This window comes from Hemitrygon akajei, chromosome 7 (genome assembly GCF_048418815.1).
Source record: "Hemitrygon akajei chromosome 7, sHemAka1.3, whole genome shotgun sequence".
NCBI lineage: Eukaryota > Metazoa > Chordata > Chondrichthyes > Myliobatiformes > Dasyatidae > Hemitrygon > Hemitrygon akajei.
In genome coordinates, this window is record NC_133130.1 from 103,298,533 (window position 1) to 103,323,656 (window position 25,124).

Consider the following 25,124-nt stretch of genomic DNA (forward strand, 5'->3'; position numbering starts at 1 on the left):
TATCGCGAAGTGACCGCCGAATCTGTGTATGCTCCCTCTGATGCATAGGAGAGCACGTTATGAACCCGGACTGCAGTAATACTAAACTGGTAGGAGTCCAACTGAATTGTACTACGGGGGCCGTACTCTGCACTGGGCTGTGAGTCTCACAGTTCCAAAAAAGGCCTTTAACCCCCTCTGTCATACAGATAAGCTACCCGAAAGTCTGCCTTGGAAACGTTGTCTGGCAGCGTTCGCTCTCCTGCGTGATCGACACCGGTGGGAGGGTCGGGCTGGTTCCAATCCAATTTGCTTGCATTCTGTATCTTTCGAGTGCAACTGTTTTTTGTATGAGAGAGTTGTGTGTGTATGTAGGTGTTGTGTGTGTGTGTGAGAGAGAGAGAGAGAGGTGGGGGAGGGAGGGGCAACGGGGAGGAGTTTGATCCATCTCAGACGCTGAATCTGAAAGAAGTCTGTGAAGGGGAACAGTCTTGCGATATAGGGGAGAAAATAGAGTTGTAGGAAACGGGCATTCAGCGGAGGATGAAACTGCGAACAAGAGGCAATCTCTTTGAGATTTTTTGCTATCAACTATTGCAATTGTTCTAAAACAGCGTTTGTTTAAATCTGAGACAGCGGGTTGCCTGATTCTGGGTGTCTCGAGTGCGGGCGTGTGGATTTTACTTGCGAGCCGGCACCACTCCACTGCACCGTGTCAGACACCGGCTGCTTCCTGCCCGCACTGCTCTGGACCATGGAGGCGGAGCGGGGCTCAAACCCCGGCGACCACTGCCGCTGATCTGCGCAGGATGGATGCAGGTGCCGCCTCGTCGCTATTTACTAACCAGTCCGCCGGCGGGCCAGGGCACACGGCGGGCATCCGCTCCTCGTCCGTTCCGGTCAAGATACTGCTGGAAACCATCATGGTCCTGATGTGTGTAGCTGCTATCACAGGTCTGGCCCGAGTAACTCGTTGCCGTGTTGTGGAGTTTGCTTGTAAAAGCGTGCCTGCATCGTGGTTATACCCTTTAAAAACGGACACCCCCCCCCCCCACTTCATCGCAAGCTGAAGCCTGCCATTGGCGTTGGACTCAAGCGGGTTAACGTTATACAATAGTTTGTCACGAGAGACGAACGACAATAAAATGTATTAAAACTACCACCGGAATAGCAATAGCCGGGGGCTTTAATCAGAGGTGCAGATTTATCTATGGGTTGGTGTTATATGTCTATTAATGTAAAATGTCTGCTTATTTATACTTGCACACACGTGTACATTTCATATATGGATGCAATTCCGATATCCACATTAAAATTAAATCTGAAATATTTATTAATATTAGGAAAAGAAATAGAATCTCAAAGCGCCTCGTTTGGTAAAGATGCTTTCAGCAGAAATGTTCTGACACTGCTTGTTTCGAGGTTTATTGTGTAATCCGGGCGGTGATTTTTGTTTTGCCATCAGTTTGGTGGCATATGTCCTCGAGATCTGAAAGGTTCCGAGCTGTTCATTTCTCAGTCCGATTCCTGCCCTAGATTTCTGCTCCCGTGGAGCCGCAGAGGAGAGTTTGGGTTCGGTTTCTTGGTTTGCTCATTTAAAGGAGGATAGATACCACGGGTACAACGTTATGAGAGGGAAACTGGCGTTTGTCCTTGCGCTGTATTGGCTGAAAAGCTTCAAACCTCGCCCTTGGCACCAGAATTCTCCCCCCCCCCCCCCATACCCACCAAGGACAGTTACATGCTCCGCCCCAACTGGTATGTGGGTCAAAAACAGGAATGGGCAGGGAATGAAGGGGCACGGATCACATGCAGGAATAGCAGAGCAGATTGGATGGGCCGCATGGTCTAATTCTGCTCCTTTGTCATGTACTCTTATGACGAGGTTCAGTGGGATTGACCCCGGAGGCTGAAGGACCTTTTCCTGTTCAATTTAATTCAGGCTGAGTTCCACACATGTATCATTAACTTGTGGAGAATGTTTTCTTCATTATACCCACCCCACTCCACTCTTTCTGCAATTTTTACTTAAAGTATCTGCCTCCCTTGACTTCAAACCACACCCCTCCCTCCTTGTGAAGGAAAATGTCTCCATCCTGTTTAATCAATCTAGATCCCTCTAGACAGATAGATATTTTGCTGGCCTCAATTGAGGGTTAGCCTCTGCCTCCACTTTGCAAAGGAAACAGCTGTAGCTTGTCCAGTCTATTCCCCCAGATAAAATGTTCCTTTCCTGGCAACATCATCATAACTCTGCTCTGCACTCTCTCCAGTGCAGTTACGTGTGGCCAGTACAGTATGCAGTAGGTGAGCTGTGGCCTAAGACCTTGTCCTTATTCTCTATAGCTTGTCCAGTAAAGGAAAGTAGCCCAAGTGCTTTCTAACCACTTAGTTAGCCCGATCTACCTTTAATGTCCCATGGATAGAAATTCCAATTTTCTTTTGTATCTCCAGATCTCTTAATATCCTTACATTTGCTGGGATTCCCTTTATATTTCTGCACCATTCCCTTCACATTACTTTGTACGTTAGTTTGCCATTTATCTGTCCAGTTGATGAGATTATCTCCATCTTCCTGCAGCCTAAAGCTTTCCTCCTAATGGCCTAAAGCTTTCCTCCTAATACAACTATTTTTGTATCATTGCAGATCTCCCAATTGTGGCTCCTAATTTTGGGCTAACTTATTAATATTAATGTGCAGGCTGAGAATGGAGCCCTGTGAAAGTCCACTAGTACAGTACCAGCATTTGAGCTGAAGTTACACTCTTCAACCATTCCCATCAGTGAGTTAGCTTTGGATCTAATTTGCCTGCTTCTCTGAGATTCACTGGTTTTATTTTTTTTAATCGGACTCCAGGTTGTTCCTCCTGGGCACAGTCTGTGTCGATGGTTCTTGTTACCACCTCAAAACATTCCATTGAAATATTCAGATCCTCGGGGTAGAATCTAAAAATACCTCTGCCCAGACCTATATCCATCTTGTGCAGGTCTACTCCAGCCTCCATTCTAGCCGTGCATTGATAGACCCATCTCACATTGGACACCTTTGATAGAGTCTCTCCCTCTGTGATGTAGAATCTTTCTTTAGAAGGCTTGTCCAGGTTCCATGTGTGTCTGCATGTATTAATGTATACAGGTCTTATAGAGGCATCTCCCATGCTGCCTCCATCAGCTAATTCTCCTTAGTTCCAACTGTCCACATCCTCACTTTATAGAGGACCCCTGTTTTATTCTCTATGAAGATAGCATGGTTAACGTTGAGTGTATTGATTGATCATTAATCTTTGATGTGAGTGGCATAGTAGCATAGTGGTTACAGCACCTGTGATCACCATCAGGGTTTGATTCCTGCTGCTGTCTGTAAGGAGTTTGTATGTTCTCCCTGTGACCACATGGAATTCCTCCCACATTTCAAAGCAGGCAGTTAGGGTCAGTAAGTTGTGGGCATGTTATAGAGGTACTGGACATGTGGCAACATTTGTGGGCTGCCCCTTGGACTTTATTGGTCATTTGTGCAAGATGACACATTTCACTGTATGTTACAATGTACGCATGACAAATAAAGTAAAGCTAATCTAATTTAATCAATTGTAGAGAGATTGATTTTCTGTACTGCCTAGAAATTACTGAATGAATGTGTTCTCTTTCAGGTAACATTCTAGTGATTGCGATTATTGCTGTTACCAAACACTTCCATTCAGTCACCTCGGTGTTCTTGGTCAATCTGGCTGTCAGCGACTGTTTGGTGGGGCTAGGAGTCATGCCATTTGTTGCTATGTCCGTGTTTTATCAGGACTGGAACAGATACAACGTGAGTATTGCTCTAAATTTCCAAATATATATTTTGCATCCAATAATTAGAACAAGATTGCTTGGTAATATTATTCAGATTCAGTTTATTGTCATTTATAAACCACAAATACAATGCAGTTAAAAAATGAGACAACGTTCTCTGGAATGATATCATGAAAAAGCACAAAACAGACCACACAAGAAAAACCACATAACATTTGGTAATCCCCAATCCAGAGTCTGGAGAGGCAGCTGCATATCAATATCACGCTACCGTCTTAGCACATTCCCCGGAAAGGACCTACAAACCCATCAGACAAAACTAAAGCTACAAGACCTACACAAAACCACATAGTTACATATAGTTATAGTTAACATATAGTTTCAACAGTGCAGACAATACCATAATTGATAAAAGACTAACTGACAAAGACTGCATAATTATAACACATAGTTTCTAGATTATGATCTAGAATGAAAATAGTCTATGCTTGAGCAGATTAGTTCATCCTGCATTCAAAGACAATGTGTCTGGGACTAATGGAGAGGACTTGTAGATAAGAGAAAACCATCAGTTACAAAAGGCAATGGAACCTTGGGAATAATCTTTTTGACCTCTGACCTGAACTCCAAGATAACTTTCATACAATTGCTAATTATAACACATGGAAACTACTCTATCTACCGTTGATGCTAATTAGTAGACAACAAACATTATTACAGGAAAACTAAATCATATAAACACAAAAATAATAACTAGCATTTGTGTGGCACAAATGTCAATAAGATGATTCCTCATGAACCAGTTTGATTCAGAACTACATAAGGTTACAAAGCCAATCTAAGAGGTATGCCCAGAAATTTATCAGCAGATGTAAGTGCAGAATTGTAGGAGAAACTCAAACTCATTATCAAAGTACATAGTGTCTGTCATCATATTATTTACATGACATTCATTTTCTAGCAGCAATTCACTCTAGAACAGAGAAATGCAATAGAGTCAATGAAAAACTACACAGAAAGACTGACAACAAATGTGCATAAATAAATAAGTACATACATACATGCATAATTAAGTAATTCTGAGAACAAGTTGAAGAGCCCTTAAAAGTGAGTCCATAAGTTGTTGAATCAGTTCAGTGTTGAGATGAGTTAAGTTATCCACATTAGTTCAGGTGCCTGATAACTGTTCTTGAACCTGGTGGTGGGGATCTAAGGTTCCTGTATCTCTGCCCGAATGTAGTAGCAATAAGACAGCATGGTCTGAAATGCTGTTATTGGCCATTTTATGTTAAATTTTAAGTAATGTTTTTATGGTGACTGTAGAGGAAGAAGTGGTCTCAGAGAGAGAATTTCAGCATTTGGGGTCTTGGGAAGTAGCAAGGGTAGAGAAAGTAAAACTGGGAATCTGCAGATGGCCAGAATTCAAGGATTTGGGGAATCTGGATACCATGGACCTGGAGCAGATACAAGAAAGGGGTTTAAGTTGATGAATCTGGATTGGAGTCTGGATTCATAATATAAGACATAAAACATAGAACATGGAAAACCTACAGCACAATACAGGCACTTTGGCCCATGAAGCTGAGCCGAACATGTCCTTACCTTAGAAATTCCTTAGGGTTACACATAGCCCTCTATTTTTCTAAGCTCCATTTACCTGTCCAGGCATTTCTTAAAAGACCCTATTGTTTCTGCCTTCACCACACTCTCTGGCAGCCCATTCCACGCACTCACCACTCTCTGCGTAAAAAAACTTACCCCTGACATCTCCTGTGCACCTGCTTCCAAGCACCTTAAAACTGTGCCCTCTCGTGTTATCCATTTCAGCCCTGGGGAAAAAGCCTCTGACTATCCACATGGTCAATGCCACTCATCATCTTATACACCTCTATCAGGTCACCTCTATCCTCCGTCGCTCCTGGGAGAAAAGGCTGAGTTCACTCAACCTATTCTCATAAGACATGCTCCCCAATCCAGGCAATATCCATGTAAATCTCCTCTGCACCCTTTCTATGGTTTCCACATCCTTCCTATAGTGAGGCAACCAAAACTGAGCACAGTACTCCAAGTAGGGTCTGACCAGGGTCCTATACAGCTGCAACGTTACCTCTTGGCTCCTAAATTCAATCCCACGATTGATGAAAGCCAATGCTTTCTTAACCACAGAGTCAACCTGCACAGCAGCTTTGAGTGTCCGATGGACTCAAACCCGAAGATCCCTCTGATCCTCCACACTGCCAAGAGTCTTACCATTTCTCATGTCCAACACCTATGTAGACATCTTGGACATAAGAAACGCATCACAAAGTGTTTAACATTTTGAAGGCAAAGGTGAATTGTGAATTATTTCAGTTTAATTTGAGAATATATCAGCACAGATGCTAAAATTCTTAGCATACTCATTGAAATTCAGCATATCCTTTGAGCTTGAGCAGGGTGAGCTGTAGCAGTGTAAGATAACTAGGTACCTGTACCCAGAAATTAATAGTTAACTTTAAAGAAGTTTAGATCCCTAAATCTAATGCTATTCATACAAAATGTGGCTATCAATAGCAATGACAATGTTAGTTGTAAAACCTTGCCTGTCATTAAACTGACTGGCTTATTAAACCATTCACGAGGAATTCAGTCATATACAGAGTAAGTAAATACAGCAGATGTCTTCTCTTATAGGGCACCTTTGAACCAGATGGTTTATTTTATAACATTGGTAGTTTTGCAATTGCTGCTATCAGTGCTGATTTAATTCCTGATTATTTAATTAATATAATTTAAATACCCAGATGCCACAAAGGGATTTGAACTTGTACCTCCAGATCAGATGCTGAAGCCTGTGGATTATCGGAACCATTATGCCTCTGTGGCTGTGGTTATAGGGTGGTAGTGAATATGCGTTTTCAGAAAGATGAATGGAATTGGAGATTTTAAGCTGCAAATTGCTGGCGAAGGAATTGGGAGTCTGTGTAATTAAAAACAAAATCATATTTTTACTTAGTCACTGTAAACAAATACTCCAGAGGCTTGATCATAGTTGGAGAAAATATCCTTAAGTCCTGGACACTCAGGTAATAAAAATGGAAATTAACTCGTTTGATCACCGTAAACCAGTCATCATTCTTTGATCTATTCTCTTCATGAAAGAGCTGTGATTCTAAATATTAAATCATTGTAATTTAAAGGTCTGTCTTTTTTATGTAACCTTGCATTTGAAATAACCAGAATATCCTTGAAAGAAATCAATCCTGATTTGCAAATCCAAAAGTAGTTATTTTAAACTCCCTGATGTGTTTGCTAAATAAAGAATGTGGCAGAATCAAATTAGCATTTTCTCTCCCTAGCTGTTCTATAGTAAAGGTTGCAGTGGAGCTGCTCTTTGGAAATGCCCTTTGATGATAACTGCTCCTGTTCACCAGGATTCATAAAGACTTGCATTTATGTAGCATTTTTATACCACCTTCGGGATGTTCCCAAAGTGCTTTACTGCTGATGGAGTCCACTGGAGGTGTAACCAATGCACCAGTGAAGGAAATTGATGTCTTTCTTTTCAATAATAAAGGAATTTTTTTCCTTACTCAAGTTGGAATTCATTTCTAGGGGTGTAGAATATAAGAGCAGGGATGTGATGTTGAGGCTCTATAAGGCACTCGTGAGACCACACTTGGAATATTATGTGCAGCTTTGGGCTCCTTATTTTAGAAAGGATATACTGACATTAGGAAGGGTTCAGAGAAGATTCACGAGAATGATTCCAGGAATGAAAGGGTTACCATATGAGGAATGTCTGGCAGCTCTTGGGCTGTATTCCCTGGAGTTCAGGAGAATGAGGGAAGATCTCATAGAAACAGTCCGAATGTTAAAAGGCCTGAACAGATTAGATATGGCAAAGTTATTTCCCATGGTAGGGGAGTCCACGACAAGAGGGCATGACTTCAGGATTGAAGGACGTCCATTTAGAACTGAGATGTGGGGAAATTACTTCAGTCAGAGGGTGGTAAATCTCTGGAATTTGTTGCCACAACCAGCTGTGGAGGCTAAGTCATTGGGTGCATTTCAGACAGAGATAGATAGGTTCTTGATTAGCCAGGGCATCAAGGGGTATGGGGTGAAGGCAGGGTAGTGGGAATGACTGGAAGAATTGGATCAGCCCATGATTGAATGGTGGAGCAGACTCAATGGGCTGAATGGTCTACTTCTGCTGCTATATGTTATGGTATTATGGTCTTAAGTAATTATTAACACTCAGTGGCCACTTTATTAGTACAACTGTACACCAGGTTGTTAATGCAATATCTAATCGGCTAATTCTGTGGCTGCAACTCTGTGTTTATTTCAGTAAAAGGGAGGTGGGAATTAATATTGAACCACTGGAAAATTATGCTGGTGAGGTAGTAATGTGAGACAAAGAAATGGCAGATGAACTTAATGGGTACTTTGCATTAGTCTTCACTGTGGAAAACATTAGCAGTGTGCCAGAGATCCATGAGCATCAGGGAGCAGGAATGAGTGCCATTGCTATTACAAAGGAAAAAGTTCTAGGCAAATTCAAAGACCTTAAGGTGGATAAGTCACCTGCAAGAGGTTGCTGACAAGATAACTGATGCATTGGTCATGATCTTTCAAGAATCATTTGATTCTGGTATGGTTCCGGAGGACTGGAAAATTACAAATGTCACTCCACTCTTTAAGAAGGGAGGAAGGCAAAAGAAAGCAAATTTTAGGCCAATTAGACTAACCTCGGAGTGTGTTGGAGTCTATTATTTAGGATGAGGTTTCAGGGTACTTGGAGCCGAATGATAAAATAAGTCAAAGTCAGCATGGTTTCTGTAAAGGGAAATCTTGCTTGACAAATCTGTTAAGAGTTCTTCAAGGAAGTAACAAGCAGGGTGGACAAAGGAGAAGCAATGGATGTCATTTACTTGGATTTTCAGAAGGTATTTGATAAGGTGCCACACATGAGGCTACTTAACAAGATAAAATCCCATGGCGTTACAGGAAAGATACTGGCATGGATAGAGAAATGGCAATCAAGCAGGAGGCAAGGAGTGGGAATAAAGGGGGCCTTTTCTAGTTGGCTGCCAGTGACTAATGGTGTTCCTCAGGGTTCAGTATTGGGACTGCTACTTTGTCAATGGAATTGATAGCTTTGTGGCAAAGTTTTCAGATGATACAAAGATAGGTGGAGGGATAGGTAATGTTGAGGAAGCAATGTAATTGCAGCAGGACTTACACAAATTGGAAGAATGGGCAAAAACTGGCAGATGGAATACAGTGTTGGGAAATGTATGATAATGCATTTTGCTAAAAGTAACAACAGTGCAGACTGTTATCTAAATGGGGAGAAGATTCAAACTATAAAGGTGCAGAGGGACTTGGGAGTCCTCATACAAGAGTCCCAGAAGGTGAATTTACTGGTTGAGTCGGTGGTAAAGAAGGCAAATGCAATCTTGGCAATTATATCAAAGAGAATAGAATATAAAAGCAAGGAGATAATGCTGAGGCTTTATAAAACACTAGTCAGGCTGCACTTGGAGTATTGTCAACAGTTTGGGGTCCCATATCTCACAAAGGATGTGTTGTCATTGGAGAGAGTCCAGAGGAGGTTCACGAGGATGATTCTGGGAATGAAGGGGTTAATTTGGCATTTGGCAGCTTTGGGCCTGTACTCACTGAAATTTAAAAGAATGGTGGTGGTGGTGGGGGGGGGGGGGGTAATCTCATTGAAACCTGCAAAAATGTTGAAAGGACTAGATAGGGTGGATGTGGAGAGGATGTTTCCTATGGCGGGGGTATCCCGAACTAGAGGGCACAGCTTCAAATTTGAGTGGCAACCCTCTGAATCAGAATCAGGTTTATTATCACCGGCATGTGACGTGAAATTTGTTAACTTAGCAGCAGCAGTTCAAAGCAATACATAATCTAGCAGAGAGAGAGAAAAAAACATAATAATAAACAAGTAAATCGGTTAAGTATATTGAATAGATTTTTTTAAATGTGCAAAAACAAAAATACTGTACATTAAAAAAAGTTAGGTAGTGTCCAAATCTTCAATGACCATTTAGGAATCAAATGGCAGATGGAAAGAAGCTGTTCTTGAATTACTGAGTGTGTGCCTTCAGGCTTCTGTATCTCCTACCTGGTGGTAACAGTGAGAAAATGGCATGCCTTAGGTACTGGAGGTCCTTAATAATGGACATTGCCTTTCTGAGACACCGCTCCCTAGAGATGTCCTGGGTACTTTGTAGGCTAGTGCCCAAAATGGAGCTGACTAGATTTACAACCTTCTGCAGCTTCTTTCAGTCCTGTGCAGTAGCCCCTCCATACCAGACAGTGATGCAGCCTGTCAGAATATTCTCCAAGGTACAACTATAGAAGTTTTTCACTGTACTTGTTGACATGCCAAATCTCTTCAAACTCCTAATAAAATATAGCCACTGTCTTGCCTTCTTTATGACTACATCGATACGTTGGAACCAGGTTAGATCCTCAGAGATCTTGACACCCAGGAACTTGAAACTGTTCACCCTCTCCACTTCTGATCCCTCTATGAGGACTGGTATGTGTTCTTTCGTCTTACCCTTCCTGAAGTCCACAGTCAGCTCTTTTGTCTTACTGACATTGAGTGCCAGGTTGTTGCTACGCCACCACTCCACTAGTTGGCATATCTCACTCCTGTACGCCCTCTTGTCACCATCTGAGATTCTACCAACAATGGCTATATCATCAGCAAATTTGTAGATGGTATTTGAAACAGATTTAAGGAGGAATTTTTTTTAGCCAGTGAGTAGTGAAACTGGAGTGCCCTGCCATAGACAGCTATGGAAACCAAGACTGTGGGTATATTTTAAGTGAAAATTGATAGTTTCCTGATTGGTCAGGGCATCAAAGCTTATGGCGAGAAAGCAGATTGAGTGGGATCCAGGATCAGCCATGATGAAATGGTGGAGAAGACTTGCTGGGCTGAATGGCCTAATTCTCCTCCCATGTCTTATGCTCTTAATGCATAAAAACATGCAAACATAGTCAAGAGGTTCAGTTGTTGTTCAGACCAAACATCAGAAATGGGAAGAAATGTGATCTAAGTGTTTTTGATTGTTGAATATTTGTTGGTGGCAGATGGGGTGGTTTGAGTATCTCAGATGATCTCCTGGGATTTTCTCGCATAATAGTCTCTTGCCTAGACTGTACAGAGAAGGGTGCAAAAAAAATCCAATGAGCAGCAGTTCTGTGGGCAAAAATACTTTGTTAATAAGAGAGGTCAGAGGAGAATGGCAAGACTAGTTCAAACTGACAGAATGGCGACAGTAACTCAAGTAACCACACGTCACAACAGTGACATGCAGAAGAGCATCTCTGAATGTGCAACAGGTCAAATCTTGAAGTGGATTGGCTGCAGCAACAGAAGGCTGTGAACATCACTCAGTGGCCACTTTATTAGGTACAGGAGCTACCTAATGGGTGTATACTGGACACATAAGTACTGAGTTTCTCATCAACTCATTTCATATGAAATGTAGTGTCTTATGTTGAATCACCATTGATTATGCACCCAGAGTTCAACATTATAATTGGATGTACAAACATTTCATTGCTTTCTGTACTGTGGTGAACAGCAGTGATCTATTTAGTCCCATACTGGTGATCTACTCAGCCCAATACCAGTGATCTACTTAGCCCCAAAGCAGTGACCTATTGAGTCCCATACCAGTGATCAGTTCAGTCCCACACCAGTTATCTAGTTATTCCCATACTGGTGATCTATTTACCCCATATTGATGATCTATTTAGTCCTGTACTAGTGATCAATTTAGTTCCTCACTGGTGATCTATTTAGTCCCACACTGATGATGGATTTAGTCCAATAGCAGTGATCTACTCAGTCTCATAGTGGTGATATATTTAGTCCCATATTGGTGAACTATTTTGCATCATACTGATGATTGTTCAGCCCCATTCCAGTAATCAATTTAATCCCATAAGGGGCATCTATTTAGTCCCATACCAGTGATCTAATTAGTTCCATACTGGTGATCTTTTTAGTACCATTCCAGTGATTTATTTAGTCCCACAATGGTAATCAATTTAGGCCCAGAGCAGTGATCTAGTTATTCCCATAGTGCTTGTCTATGCAGTCCAGTAGTGATGATCTATTTGGTCCCATAGTTGGTGATCTATTTAGCCCCATAGTTGGTGATCTATTTAGCCCCATAGCGATGAGCTATTGGTCCCATAGCAGTGATCTATTTGGTCCCATTGTGGGTATTTATTTAGTTCCATACTAGTGACCTATTTAGTCCCATGTTGGTGATCTCTTCAGTCCCACTTTGTTAATATGTTTGGTCCACAGAGCAGTGATCTATTTCATCCCTTAATGGTGATCTGTTCAGTTCCATAGCAGTGATCTATTTAGTCCATAGCCATGATCTCAGTAGTCACATAGCTGCAATTGTTTTGTCACAAACTGGTGATCTTTTGTGGTCACAGTGGTGGTGATCGATTTAGCCCCACAACAGAGAACTGTTTAGTGCCACACTGATATCAATTCTGCCCCACACTGGTGATTTATTCACTCAATTAGCAGTGGTCTATTAATTTCCATACTGGCGATATATTTAGTCCCATACTAGTGCTCTATTCAGCCCCATCCTGGTGATCTATTTGTCCATGGCCACGATCTAGATAGTCACAGAGCCATGGTCTACTTAGTCCCTTAGCAGGGATCTGTTTAGTCCCACAGTGGTGATCTATCGAATCGCTTTGTGGTGATCTATGCATCACTTTGCAGTGATTTATCTAGTCCCACAGTGCTGATCTGTCTAGTCTTATGCTGGTGATCTACTCAGTCCCATAGCAGTTCCACAGTGGTGATCTTTTTAGTCCATAGCCATGATTGACTTAGTCTCATAGTGATGATCTACTCAGTCTCATATTGGTGATTTATTTAGTACCACAAGTGGTGATCCCTTTAGTTCCAAAGCAATGATCTATTTGGTCTCAAAGCGATTATCTATTTAGTCCCATGTTGGTGATCTATTTAGTTCCATAGTGATAATCACTGTACTGCTGATCTAGTTAGCTGCATGGCATTGATCTACTTAGCTCCATGTTGGTGATCTATTTAGTCACATAGCAGTGAGCTATTTAGTCCCAAAGTGGTGATTTATTCACTGTAGCAGTGAAATTTTGAAATATAACAGGAAAGAGTCATTGGGCTAATTTTGGAAGCATAGTTGCAGCTTCATTTTCCCATAGGTTTGAGATCTTGCCAAGTAGATTTGTCTACTTCCACCTTGAGATGGTCACAGATTATTTCCACATTTCCCACTGAAGGGGGGTGTATGCAGAGTGCAGATTTTCTTCAGTCGGGAGTTGGCTTCATTTCCAGTGTGTATCACAGCAGTGTAAAGCACAGAATGGGCTCTTGTGGCCAATTTCATCCAGGTGACCATGGTGCGTGTCTGCATTACACCCCATTACCTGCATTAGGCCATAGAGAGGAGCAGAAAGGACCATTGGCCCATCTAGTGTGCCCTGCCATTCCACCATGGCTGTTAGGGGAACAAACAGGAGATTTTGTGAATGTGAATGAGATAGTATATTGCCTCCCAAGTGCTGGGATCAGGGACATGTCATATCGGGTCCACAGCAGCCAGAAGTCATGGTACTTGTTGGTACTAGCGACAAAGGCAGGAAAAGGGGCCCTGAAGAGAGAAATTAGGGAGTTCGGTAGAAGCTGAAAAGCAGGACCTTAAGGGTGGTAATGTCTTAATTACTGCCTGTGAGGTTACAAGCTGGACCATTTGACTGATGAATGTGTAGCTAAGGAATTAGTGTAGGAGGCAGGTTTTCAGCTTTGTGGATCCCTCTGTTACTTTTCTATCCAAGTACCTGTCCAGTTGCCTTCTAAATCTTGTTGGGTGGGACTACAACCAGAGGGTGAAAGGTAAAAAGTTTAAGGGGAGCATAAGGGAAACTTCTTCACTCAGAGGGTTGTGAGAGTGTGGAACGAGCTGCCAGCATCAGTAGTGCATGCAAACTCAATTTCAATGTTTAAGAGAAGTTTGGATAGATACATGGATGGTAGGGTTATGGAGGGCTATGTTCCGGTGTCCATCGACAAGAATAGGCAGTTTAAATGGTTTCAGCATGGACTGGATGGGCCAAAGGGCCTGTTTCTGTGCTGTACTTTTCTATATCTCTCCACCATCTCTTCACTCTAGATAACCACCAGACCGTGTGGAAAAACCTGCCGTTCAGTCCTCCTTTTAAGTTCTCCCCTTTCATCATAAACCTGCATTCTCTAGTTCAAAATAACACATACAAAATGCTAGAGGGCTTCAGCAGATCAGGCAGCATCTATAGAAGTGAACGAACAGTCCGAGTTCAGGGCGGAAACCCTTCTTCATGACTGGTAAAGAAGGGAGAAGAAGTCAAAGTAAGAATTTGGAAGGAGATGGGGAAGGAGTACAAGCTGGCAGGCAACAGGTCAAGGGCGGTGGGTGGGGAGGGGGCAATGAAGTGAGAAACTGGCAGGTGATAGATGAAAAAGATAAAGGGCTAGAGAAGAAGGATTCTGATGCAGAAGAGAGTGGACTATGGGAGAAAGGGAAGGAGGAGGGACACCAAAAGGAGGTGACTGACAAGTAAGAAAACACTGTGTGACCTGTGCCCCTCATAATTCTGTGAGTGTGTATATCACGTCAATCCTCAGCATTTTACATAGGAAACATTCCTAGCCAACACAATCTCTTGTTCTAAATGGAGGCCTCCATTCCAGGCAACATTCCGGTGAATTGTTTCTACACTCTCGATTGCTACCACTTCCTTCCTGGAGTAGGGTGTCCCGAACTGTGCACATGACACTGTGAATTACAGTATACATTCTGCCCATCTACTGGTACCATAGACATGACCTTCACAGCACAGCAATTACAGGGAAATGCCGTGAACAAAGGCAACCCTCCTACAGAGATCTGACAAATCCAAGCTCTGTTGTATATTATCAAGATGCGGCTGCCCTAACAAATACCGACGAATACTGAGGCTTCTGCATGATGACGTGTCAACCACAGAACTCAGCAGTAGTGGGGCTGAATCAGAACCTACACTGTCCACACAGGAGCCAAACAGCACTCAGCAATAGTGGCATTGAATCAGAACCTACACTGTCCACACAGGAGCCAAACAGCACTCAGCAATAGTGGCATTGAATCAGAACCTACACTGTCCACACAGGAGCCAAACAGCACTCAGCAATAGTGGGGCTGAATCAGAACCTACACTGTCCACACAGGAGTCAAACAGCACTCAGCAATAGTGGTGCTGAATCAGAACCTACACTGTCCACAGGAGTCAAACAGCACTCAGCAATAGTGGGGCTGAATCAGAACCTACACTGTCCACACAGGAGTCAAACAGCACTCAGCAATAGTGGCATTGAATCAGAACCTACACTGTCCACACAGGAGTCAAACAGCACTCAGCAATAGTGGCATTGAATCAGAACCTACACTGTCCACACAGGAGTCAATCAGCACTCAGCAATAGTGGCATTGAATCAGAACCTACACTGTCCACACAGGAGTCAATCAGCACTCAGCAATAGTGGCATTGAATCAGAACCTACACTGTCCACACAGGAGTCAAACAGCACTCAGCAATAGTGGTGCTGAATCAGAACCTACACTGTCCACAGAGGAGTCAAGCAGCACTCAGCAATAGTGGTGCTGAATCAGAACCTACACTGTCAACAGGAGTCAAACAGCACTCAGCAATAGTGGCATTGAATCAGAACCTACACTGTCCACACAGGAGTCAAACAGCACTCAGCAATAGTGGTGCTGAATCAGAACCTACACTGTCAACAGGAGTCAAACAGCACTCAGCAATAGTGGCATTGAATCAGAACCTACACTGTCCACACAGGAGTCAAACAGCACTCAGCAATAGTGGTGCTGAATCAGAACCTACACTGTCAACAGGAGTCAAACAGCACTCAGCAATAGTGGCATTGAATCAGAACCTACACTGTCCACACAGGAGTCAAACAGCACTCAGCAATAGTGGCATTGAATCAGAACCTACACTGTCCACACAGGAGTCAAACAGCACTCAGCAATAGTGGCATTGAATCAGAACCTACACTGTCCACACAGGAGTCAAACAGCACTCAGCAATAGTGGCATTGAATCAGAACCTACACTGTCCACACAGGAGTCAAACAGCACTCAGCAATAGTGGCATTGAATCAGAACCTACACTGTCCACACAGGAGTCAATCAGCACTCAGCAATAGTGGCATTGAATCAGAACCTACACTGTCCACACAGGAGTCAATCAGCACTCAGCAATAGTGGCATTGAATCAGAACCTACACTGTCCACACAGGAGTCAATCAGCACTCAGCAATAGTGGTGCTGAATCAGAACCTACACTGTCAACAGGAGTCAAACAGCACTCAGCAATAGTGGTGCTGAATCAGAACCTACACTGTCCACACAGGAGTCAATCAGCACTCAGCAATAGTGGCATTGAATCAGAACCTACACTGTCCACACAGGAGTCAATCAGCACTCAGCAATAGTGGTGCTGAATCAGAACCTACACTGTCCACACAGGAGTCAAACAGCACTCAGCAATAGTGGTGCTGAATCAGAACCTACACTGTCCACAGGAGTCAAACAGCACTCAGCAATAGTGGCATTGAATCAGAACCTACACTGTCAACAGGAGTCAAACAGCACTCAGCAATAGTGGCATTGAATCAGAACCTACACTGTCAACAGGAGTCAAACAGCACTCAGCAATAGTGGCATTGAATCAGAACCTACACTGTCAACAGGAGTCAAACAGCACTCAGCAATAGTGGTGCTGAATCAGAACCTACACTGTCAACAGGAGTCAAACAGCACTCAGCAATAGTGGCATTGAATCAGAACCTACACTGTCCACACAGGAGTCAATCAGCACTCAGCAATAGTGGCATTGAATCAGAACCTACACTGTCCACACAGGAGTCAATCAGCACTCAGCAATAGTGGCATTGAATCAGAACCTACACTGTCAACAGGAGTCAAACAGCACTCAGCAATAGTGGCATTGAATCAGAACCTACACTGTCAACAGGAGTCAAACAGCACTCAGCAATAGTGGTGCTGAATCAGAACCTACACTGTCAACAGGAGTCAAACAGCACTCAGCAATAGTGGCATTGAATCAGAACCTACACTGTCCACACAGGAGTCAATCAGCACTCAGCAATAGTGGCATTGAATCAGAACCTACACTGTCCACACAGGAGTCAATCAGCACTCAGCAATAGTGGCATTGAATCAGAACCTACACTGTCAACAGGAGTCAAACAGCACTCAGCAATAGTGGTGCTGAATCAGAACCTACACTGTCCACACAGGAGTCAATCAGCACTCAGCAATAGTGGCATTGAATCAGAACCTACACTGTCCACACAGGAGTCAATCAGCACTCAGCAATAGTGGTGCTGAATCAGAACCTACACTGTCCACACAGGAGTCAAACAGCACTCAGCAATAGTGGCATTGAATCAGAACCTACACTGTCCACACAGGAGTCAAACAGCACTCAGCAATAGTGGTGCTGAATCAGAACCTACACTGTCAACAGGAGTCAAACAGCACTCAGCAATAGTGGCATTGAATCAGAACCTACACTGTCAACAGGAGTCAAACAGCACTCAGCAATAGTGGTGCTGAATCAGAACCTACACTGTCAACAGGAGTCAAACAGCACTCAGCAATAGTGGCATTGAATCAGAACCTACACTGTCAACAGGAGTCAAACAGCACTCAGCAATAGTGGTGCTGAATCAGAACCTACACTGTCAACAGGAGTCAAACAGCACTCAGCAGTAGTGGTGCTGAATCAGAACCTACACTGTCCACACAGGAGTCAAACAGCACTCAGCAATAGTGGTGCTGAATCAGAACCTACACTGTCAACAGGAGTCAAACAGCACTCAGCAATAGTGGCATTGAATCAGAACCTACACTGTCAACAGGAGTCAAACAGCACTCAGCAATAGTGGTGCTGAATCAGAACCTACACTGTCAACAGGAGTCAAACAGCACTCAGCAGTAGTGGTGCTGAATCAGAACCTACACTGTCCACACAGGAGTCAAACAGCACTCAGCAATAGTGGTGCTGAATCAGAACCTACACTGTCCACAGGAGTCAAACAGCACTCAGCAATAGTGGTGCTGAATCAGAACCTACACTGTCAACAGGAGTCAAACAGCACTCAGCAATAGTGGTGCTGAATCAGAACCTACACTGTCCACAGGAGTCAAACAGCACTCAGCAATAGTGGTGCTGAATCAGAACCTACACTGTCAACAGGAGTCAAACAGCACTCAGCAATAGTGGTGCTGAATCAGAACCTACACTGTCAACAGGAGTCAAACAGCACTCAGCAGTAGTGGTGCTGAATCAGAACCTACACTGTCCACACAGGAGTCAAACAGCACTCAGCAATAGTGGTGCTGAATCAGAACCTACACTGTCAACAGGAGTCAAACAGCACTCAGCAATAGTGGCATTGAATCAGAACCTACACTGTCAACAGGAGTCAAACAGCACTCAGCAATAGTGGTGCTGAATCAGAACCTACACTGTCAACAGGAGTCAAACAGCACTCAGCAGTAGTGGTGCTGAATCAGAACCTACACTGTCCACACAGGAGTCAAACAGCACTCAGCAATAGTGGTGCTGAATCAGAACCTACACTGTCCACAGGAGTCAAACAGCACTCAGCAATAGTGGTGCTGAATCAGAACCTACACTGTCAACAGGAGTCAAACAGCACTCAGCAATAGTGGCATTGAATCAGAACCTGCACTGTCAACAGGAGTCAAACAGCACTCAGCAATAGTGGTGCTGAATCAGAACCTACACTGTCAACAGGAGTCAAACAGCACTCAGCAATAGTGGCATTGAATCAGAACCTGCACTGTCAACAGGAGTCAAACAGCACTCAGCAATAGTGGCATTGAATCAGAACCTACACTGTCAACAGGAGTCAAACAGCACTCAGCAATAGTGGCATTGAATCAGAACCTACACTGTCCACACAGGAGTCAAACAGCACTCGGCAATAGTGGTGCTGAATCAGAACCTACACTGTCCACACAGGAGTCAAACAGCACTCAGCAATAGTGGTGCTGAATCAGAACCTACACTGTCCACACAGGAGTCAAACAGCACTCAGCAATAGTGGTGCTGAATCAGAACCTGCACTGTCAACAGGAGTCAAACAGCACTCAGCAATAGTGGTGCTGAATCAGAACCTACACTGTCAACAGGAGTCAAACAGCACTCAGCAATAGTGGTGCTGAATCAGAACCTACACTGTCAACAGGAGTCAAACAGCACTCAGCAATAGTGGTGCTGAATCAGAACCTACACTGTCCACACAGGAGTCAAACAGCACTCAGCAATAGTGGTGCTGAGTCAGAACCTACACTGTCAACAGGAGTCAAACAGCACTCAGCAATAGTGGCATTGAATCAGAACCTACACTGTCAACAGGAGTCAAACAGCACTCAGCAATAGTGGTGCTGAATCAGAACCTACACTGTCAACACAGGAGTCAAACAGCACTCAGCAATAGTGGTGCTGAATCAGAACCTACACTGTCCACACAGGAGTCAAACAGCACTCAGCAATAGTGGTGCTGAATCAGAACCTACACTGTCCACACAGGAGTCAAACAGCACTCAGCAATAGTGGTGCTGAATCAGAACCTACACTGTCCACAGGAGTCAAACAGCACTCAGCAATAGTGGTGCTGAATCAGAACCTACACTGTCAACAGGAGTCAAACAGCACTCAGCAATAGTGGTGCTGAATCAGAACCTACACTGTCAACAGGAGTCAAACAGCACTCAGCAATAGTGGTGCTGAATCAGAACCTACACTGTCAACAGGAGTCAAACAGCACTCAGCAATAGTGGTGCTGAATCAGAACCTACACTGTCAACAGGAGTCAAACAGCACTCAGCAATAGTGGTGCTGAATCAGAACCTACACTGTCCACACAGGAGTCAAACAGCACTCGGCAATAGTGGTGCTGAATCAGAACCTACACTGTCAACAGGAGTCAAACAGCACTCAGCAATAGTGGTGCTGAATCAGAACCTGCACTGTCAACAGGAGTCAAACAGCACTCAGCAATAGTGGCATTGAATCAGAACCTACACTGTCCACAGGAGTCAAACAGCACTCAGCAATAGTGGTGCTGAATCAGAACCTACACTGTCCACACAGGAGTCAAACAGCACTCGGCAATAGTGGTGCTGAATCAGAACCTACACTGTCAACAGGAGTCAAACAGCACTCAGCAATAGTGGCATTGAATCAGAACCTACACTGTCCACACAGGAGTCAAACAGCACTCAGCAATAGTGGCATTGAATCAGAACCTACACTGTCAACAGGAGTCAAACAGCACTCAGCAATAGTGGTGCTGAATCAGAACCTACACTGTCAACAGGAGTCAAACAGCACTCAGCAATAGTGGTGCTGAATCAGAACCTACACTGTCAACAGGAGTCAAACAGCATTCAGCAATAGTGGCATTGAATCAGAACCTACACTGTCCACACAGGAGTCAAACAGCACTCAGCAATAGTGGTGCTGAATCAGAACCTACACTGTCAACAGGAGTCAAACAGCACTCAGCAATAGTGGTGCTGAATCAGAACCTACACTGTCCACACAGGAGTCAAACAGCACTCAGCAATAGTGGTGCTGAATCAGAACCTACACTGTCCACACAGGAGTCAAACAGCACTCAGCAATAGTGGTGCTGAATCAGAACCTACACTGTCCACACAGGAGTCAAACAGCACTCAGCAATAGTGGTGCTGAATCAGAACCTACACTGTCCACACAGGAGTCAAACAGCACTCAGCAATAGTGGTGCTGAATCAGAACCTACACTGTCAACAGGAGTCAAACAGCACTCAGCAATAGTGGTGCTGAATCAGAACCTACACTGTCCACAGGAGTCAAACAGCACTCAGCAGTAGTGGCATTGAATCAGAACCTACACTGTCAACAGGAGTCAAACAGCACTCAGCAATAGTGGTGCTGAATCAGAACCTATACTGTCAACAGGAGTCAAACAGCACTCAGCAATAGTGGTGCTGAATCAGAACCTACACTGTCAACAGGAGTCAAACAGCACTCAGCAATAGTGGCATTGAATCAGAACCTACACTGTCAACAGGAGTCAAACAGCACTCAGCAATAGTGGTGCTGAATCAGAACCTACACTGTCAACAGGAGTCAAACAGCACTCAGCAATAGTGGTGCTGAATCAGAACCTACACTGTCCACAGGAGTCAAACAGCACTCAGCAATAGTGGCATTGAATCAGAACCTACACTGTCCACACAGGAGTCAAACAGCACTCAGCAATAGTGGCATTGAATCAGAACCTACACTGTCCACACAGGAGTCAAACAGCACTCAGCAATAGTCGCATTGAATCAGAACCTACACTGTCCACACAGGAGTCAAACAGCACTCAGCAATAGTGGCATTGAATCAGAACCTACACTGTCCACACAGGAGTCAAACAGCACTCAGCAATAGTGGTGCTGAATCAGAACCTACACTGTCCACACAGGAGTCAAACAGCACTCAGCAATAGTGGTGCTGAATCAGAACCTACACTGTCCACACAGGAGTCAAACAGCACTCAGCAGTAGTGGCATTGAATCAGAACCTACACTGTCAACAGGAGTCAAACAGCACTCAGCAATAGTGGTGCTGAATCAGAACCTATACTGTCAACAGGAGTCAAACAGCACTCAGCAATAGTGGTGCTGAATCAGAACCTACACTGTCCACACAGGAGTCAATCAGCACTCAGCAATAGTGGTGCTGAATCAGAACCGACACTGTCAACAGGAGTCAAACAGCACTCAGCAATAGTGGTGCTGAATCAGAACCTACACTGTCCACACAGGAGTCAAACAGCACTCAGCAATAGTGGCATTGAATCAGAACCTACACTGTCAACAGGAGTCAAACAGCACTCAGCAATAGTGGCATTGAATCAGAACCTACACTGTCAACAGGAGTCAAACAGCACTCAGCAATAGTGGCATTGAATCAGAACCTACACTGTCAACAGGAGTCAAACAGCACTCAGCAATAGTGGTGCTGAATCAGAACCTAAACTGTCAACAGGAGTCAAACAGCACTCAGCAATAGTGGTGCTGAATCAGAACCTACACTGTCCACACAGGAGTCAATCAGCACTCAGCAATAGTGGTGCTGAATCAGAACCGACACTGTCAACAGGAGTCAAACAGCACTCAGCAATAGTGGTGCTGAATCAGAACCTACACTGTCCACACAGGAGTCAATCAGCACTCAGCAATAGTGGCATTGAATCAGAACCTACACTGTCCACACAGGAGTCAATCAGCACTCAGCAATAGTGGTGCTGAATCAGAACCTACACTGTCCACACAGGAGTCAATCAGCACTCAGCAATAGTGGCATTGAATCAGAACCTACACTGTCCACACAGGAGTCAATCAGCACTCAGCAATAGTGGTGCTGAATCAGAACCTACACTGTCCACACAGGAGTCAAACAGCACTCAGCAATAGTGGCATTGAATCAGAACCTACACTGTCCACACAGGAGTCAAACAGCACTCAGCAATAGTGGCATTGAATCAGAACCTACACTGTCCACAGGAGTCAAACAGCACTCAGCAATAGTGGCATTGAATCAGAACCTACACTGTCCACAGGAGTCAAACAGCACTCAGCAATAGTGGCATTGAATCAGAACCTACACTGTCCACACAGGAGTCAAACAGCACTCAGCAATAGTGGTGCTGAATCAGAACCTACACTGTCAACAGGAGTCAAACAGCACTCAGCAATAGTGGTGCTGAATCAGAACCTACACTGTCAACAGGAGTCAAACAGCACTCAGCAATAGTGGTGCTGAATCAGAACCTACACTGTCCACAGGAGTCAAACAGCACTCAGCAATAGTGGTGCTGAATCAGAACCTACACTGTCAACAGGAGTCAAACAGCACTCAGCAATAGTGGCATTGAATCAGAACCTACACTGTCAACAGGAGTCAAACAGCACTCAGCAATAGTGGTGCTGAATCAGAACCTACACTGTCAACAGGAGTCAAACAGCACTCAGCAATAGTGGTGCTGAATCAGAACCTACACTGTCCACACAGGAGTCAAACAGCACTCAGCAATAGTGGTGCTGAATCAGAACCTACACTGTCAACAGGAGTCAAACAGCACTCAGCAATAGTGGTGCTGAATCAGAACCTACACTGTCCACACAGGAGTCAAACAGCACTCAGCAATAGTGGTGCTGAATCAGAACCTACACTGTCCACACAGGAGTCAAACAGCACTCAGCAATAGTGGTGCTGAATCAGAACCTACACTGTCCACAGGAGTCAAACAGCACTCAGCAATAGTGGTGCTGAATCAGAACCTACACTGTCCACAGGAGTCAAACAGCACTCAGCAATAGTGGTGCTGAATCAGAACCTACACTGTCCACACAGGAGTCAAACAGCACTCAGCAATAGTGGTGCTGAATCAGAACCTACACTGTCCACACAGGAGTCAAACAGCACTCAGCAATAGTGGTGCTGAATCAGAACCTACACTGTCAACAGGAGTCAAGCAGCACTCAGCAATAGTGGCATTGAATCAGAACCTACACTGTCCACAGGAGTCAAACAGCACTCAGCAGTAGTGGCATTGAATCAGAACCTACACTGTCAACAGGAGTCAAACAGCACTCAGCAATAGTGGTGCTGAATCAGAACCTATACTGTCAACAGGAGTCAAACAGCACTCAGCAATAGTGGTGCTGAATCAGAACCTACACTGTCAACAGGAGTCAAACAGCACTCAGCAATAGTGGTGCTGAATCAGAACCTACACTGTCCACACAGGAGTCAAACAGCACTCAGCAATAGTGGTGCTGAATCAGAACCTACACTGTCCACACAGGAGTCAAACAGCACTCAGCAATAGTGGTGCTGAATCAGAACCTACACTGTCCACAGGAGTCAAACAGCACTCAGCAATAGTGGCATTGAATCAGAACCTACACTGTCCACAGGAGTCAAACAGCACTCAGCAGTAGTGGCATTGAATCAGAACCTACACTGTCAACAGGAGTCAAACAGCACTCAGCAATAGTGGTGCTGAATCAGAACCTATACTGTCAACAGGAGTCAAACAGCACTCAGCAATAGTGGTGCTGAATCAGAACCTACACTGTCCACACAGGAGTCAATCAGCACTCAGCAATAGTGGTGCTGAATCAGAACCTACACTGTCAACAGGAGTCAAACAGCACTCAGCAATAGTGGTGCTGAATCAGAACCTACACTGTCCACACAGGAGTCAATCAGCACTCAGCAATAGTGGCAGTGAATCAGAACCTACACTGTCCACACAGGAGTCAATCAGCACTCAGCAATAGTGGCATTGAATCAGAACCTACACTGTCCACACAGGAGTCAAACAGCACTCAGCAATAGTGGCATTGAATCAGAACCTACACTGTCCACACAGGAGTCAAACAGCACTCAGCAATAGTGGTGCTGAATCAGAACCTACACTGTCCACACAGGAGTCAATCAGCACTCAGCAATAGTGGCAGTGAATCAGAACCTACACTGTCCACACAGGAGTCAATCAGCACTCAGCAATAGTGGCATTGAATCAGAACCTACACTGTCCACACAGGAGTCAAACAGCACTCAGCAATAGTGGCATTGAATCAGAACCTACACTGTCCACACAGGAGTCAAACAGCACTCAGCAATAGTGGCATTGAATCAGAACCTACACTGTCCACACAGGAGTCAAACAGCACTCAGCAATAGTGGCAGTGAATCAGAACCTACACTGTCCACACAGGAGTCAAACAGCACTCAGCAATAGTGGCATTGAATCAGAACCTACACTGTCCACACAGGAGTCAAACAGCACTCAGCAATAGTGGTGCTGAATCAGAACCTACACTGTCCACACAGGAGTCAAACAGCACTCAGCAATAGTGGTGCTGAATCAGAACCTACACTGTCAACAGGAGTCAAACAGCACTCAGCAATAGTGGCATTGAATCAGAACCTACACTGTCCACACAGGAGTCAAACAGCACTCAGCAATAGTGGTGCTGAATCAGAACCTACACTGTCCACACAGGAGTCAAACAGCACTCAGCAATAGTGGTGCTGAATCAGAACCTACACTGTCCACACAGGAGTCAAACAGCACTCAGCAATAGTGGTGCTGAATC

General features: G+C 44.2%; 1 protein-coding gene across 1 annotated transcript in view; it reads left to right on the forward strand.

Moving 5' to 3' along the window:
* The first annotated feature begins 475 nt into the window (after positions 1 to 475).
* LOC140730754 (beta-3 adrenergic receptor) overlaps positions 476 to 25,124 on the forward strand; it is a 93,944-nt gene continuing 69,295 nt past the window's right edge. The window contains exons 1-2 of the mRNA XM_073051602.1: positions 476 to 933; positions 3,630 to 3,790. Of these exons, the coding sequence (XP_072907703.1) occupies positions 789 to 933; positions 3,630 to 3,790 (306 nt within the window). The 5' untranslated portion in view covers positions 476 to 788. The remainder of the gene's footprint in view (positions 934 to 3,629; positions 3,791 to 25,124) is intronic.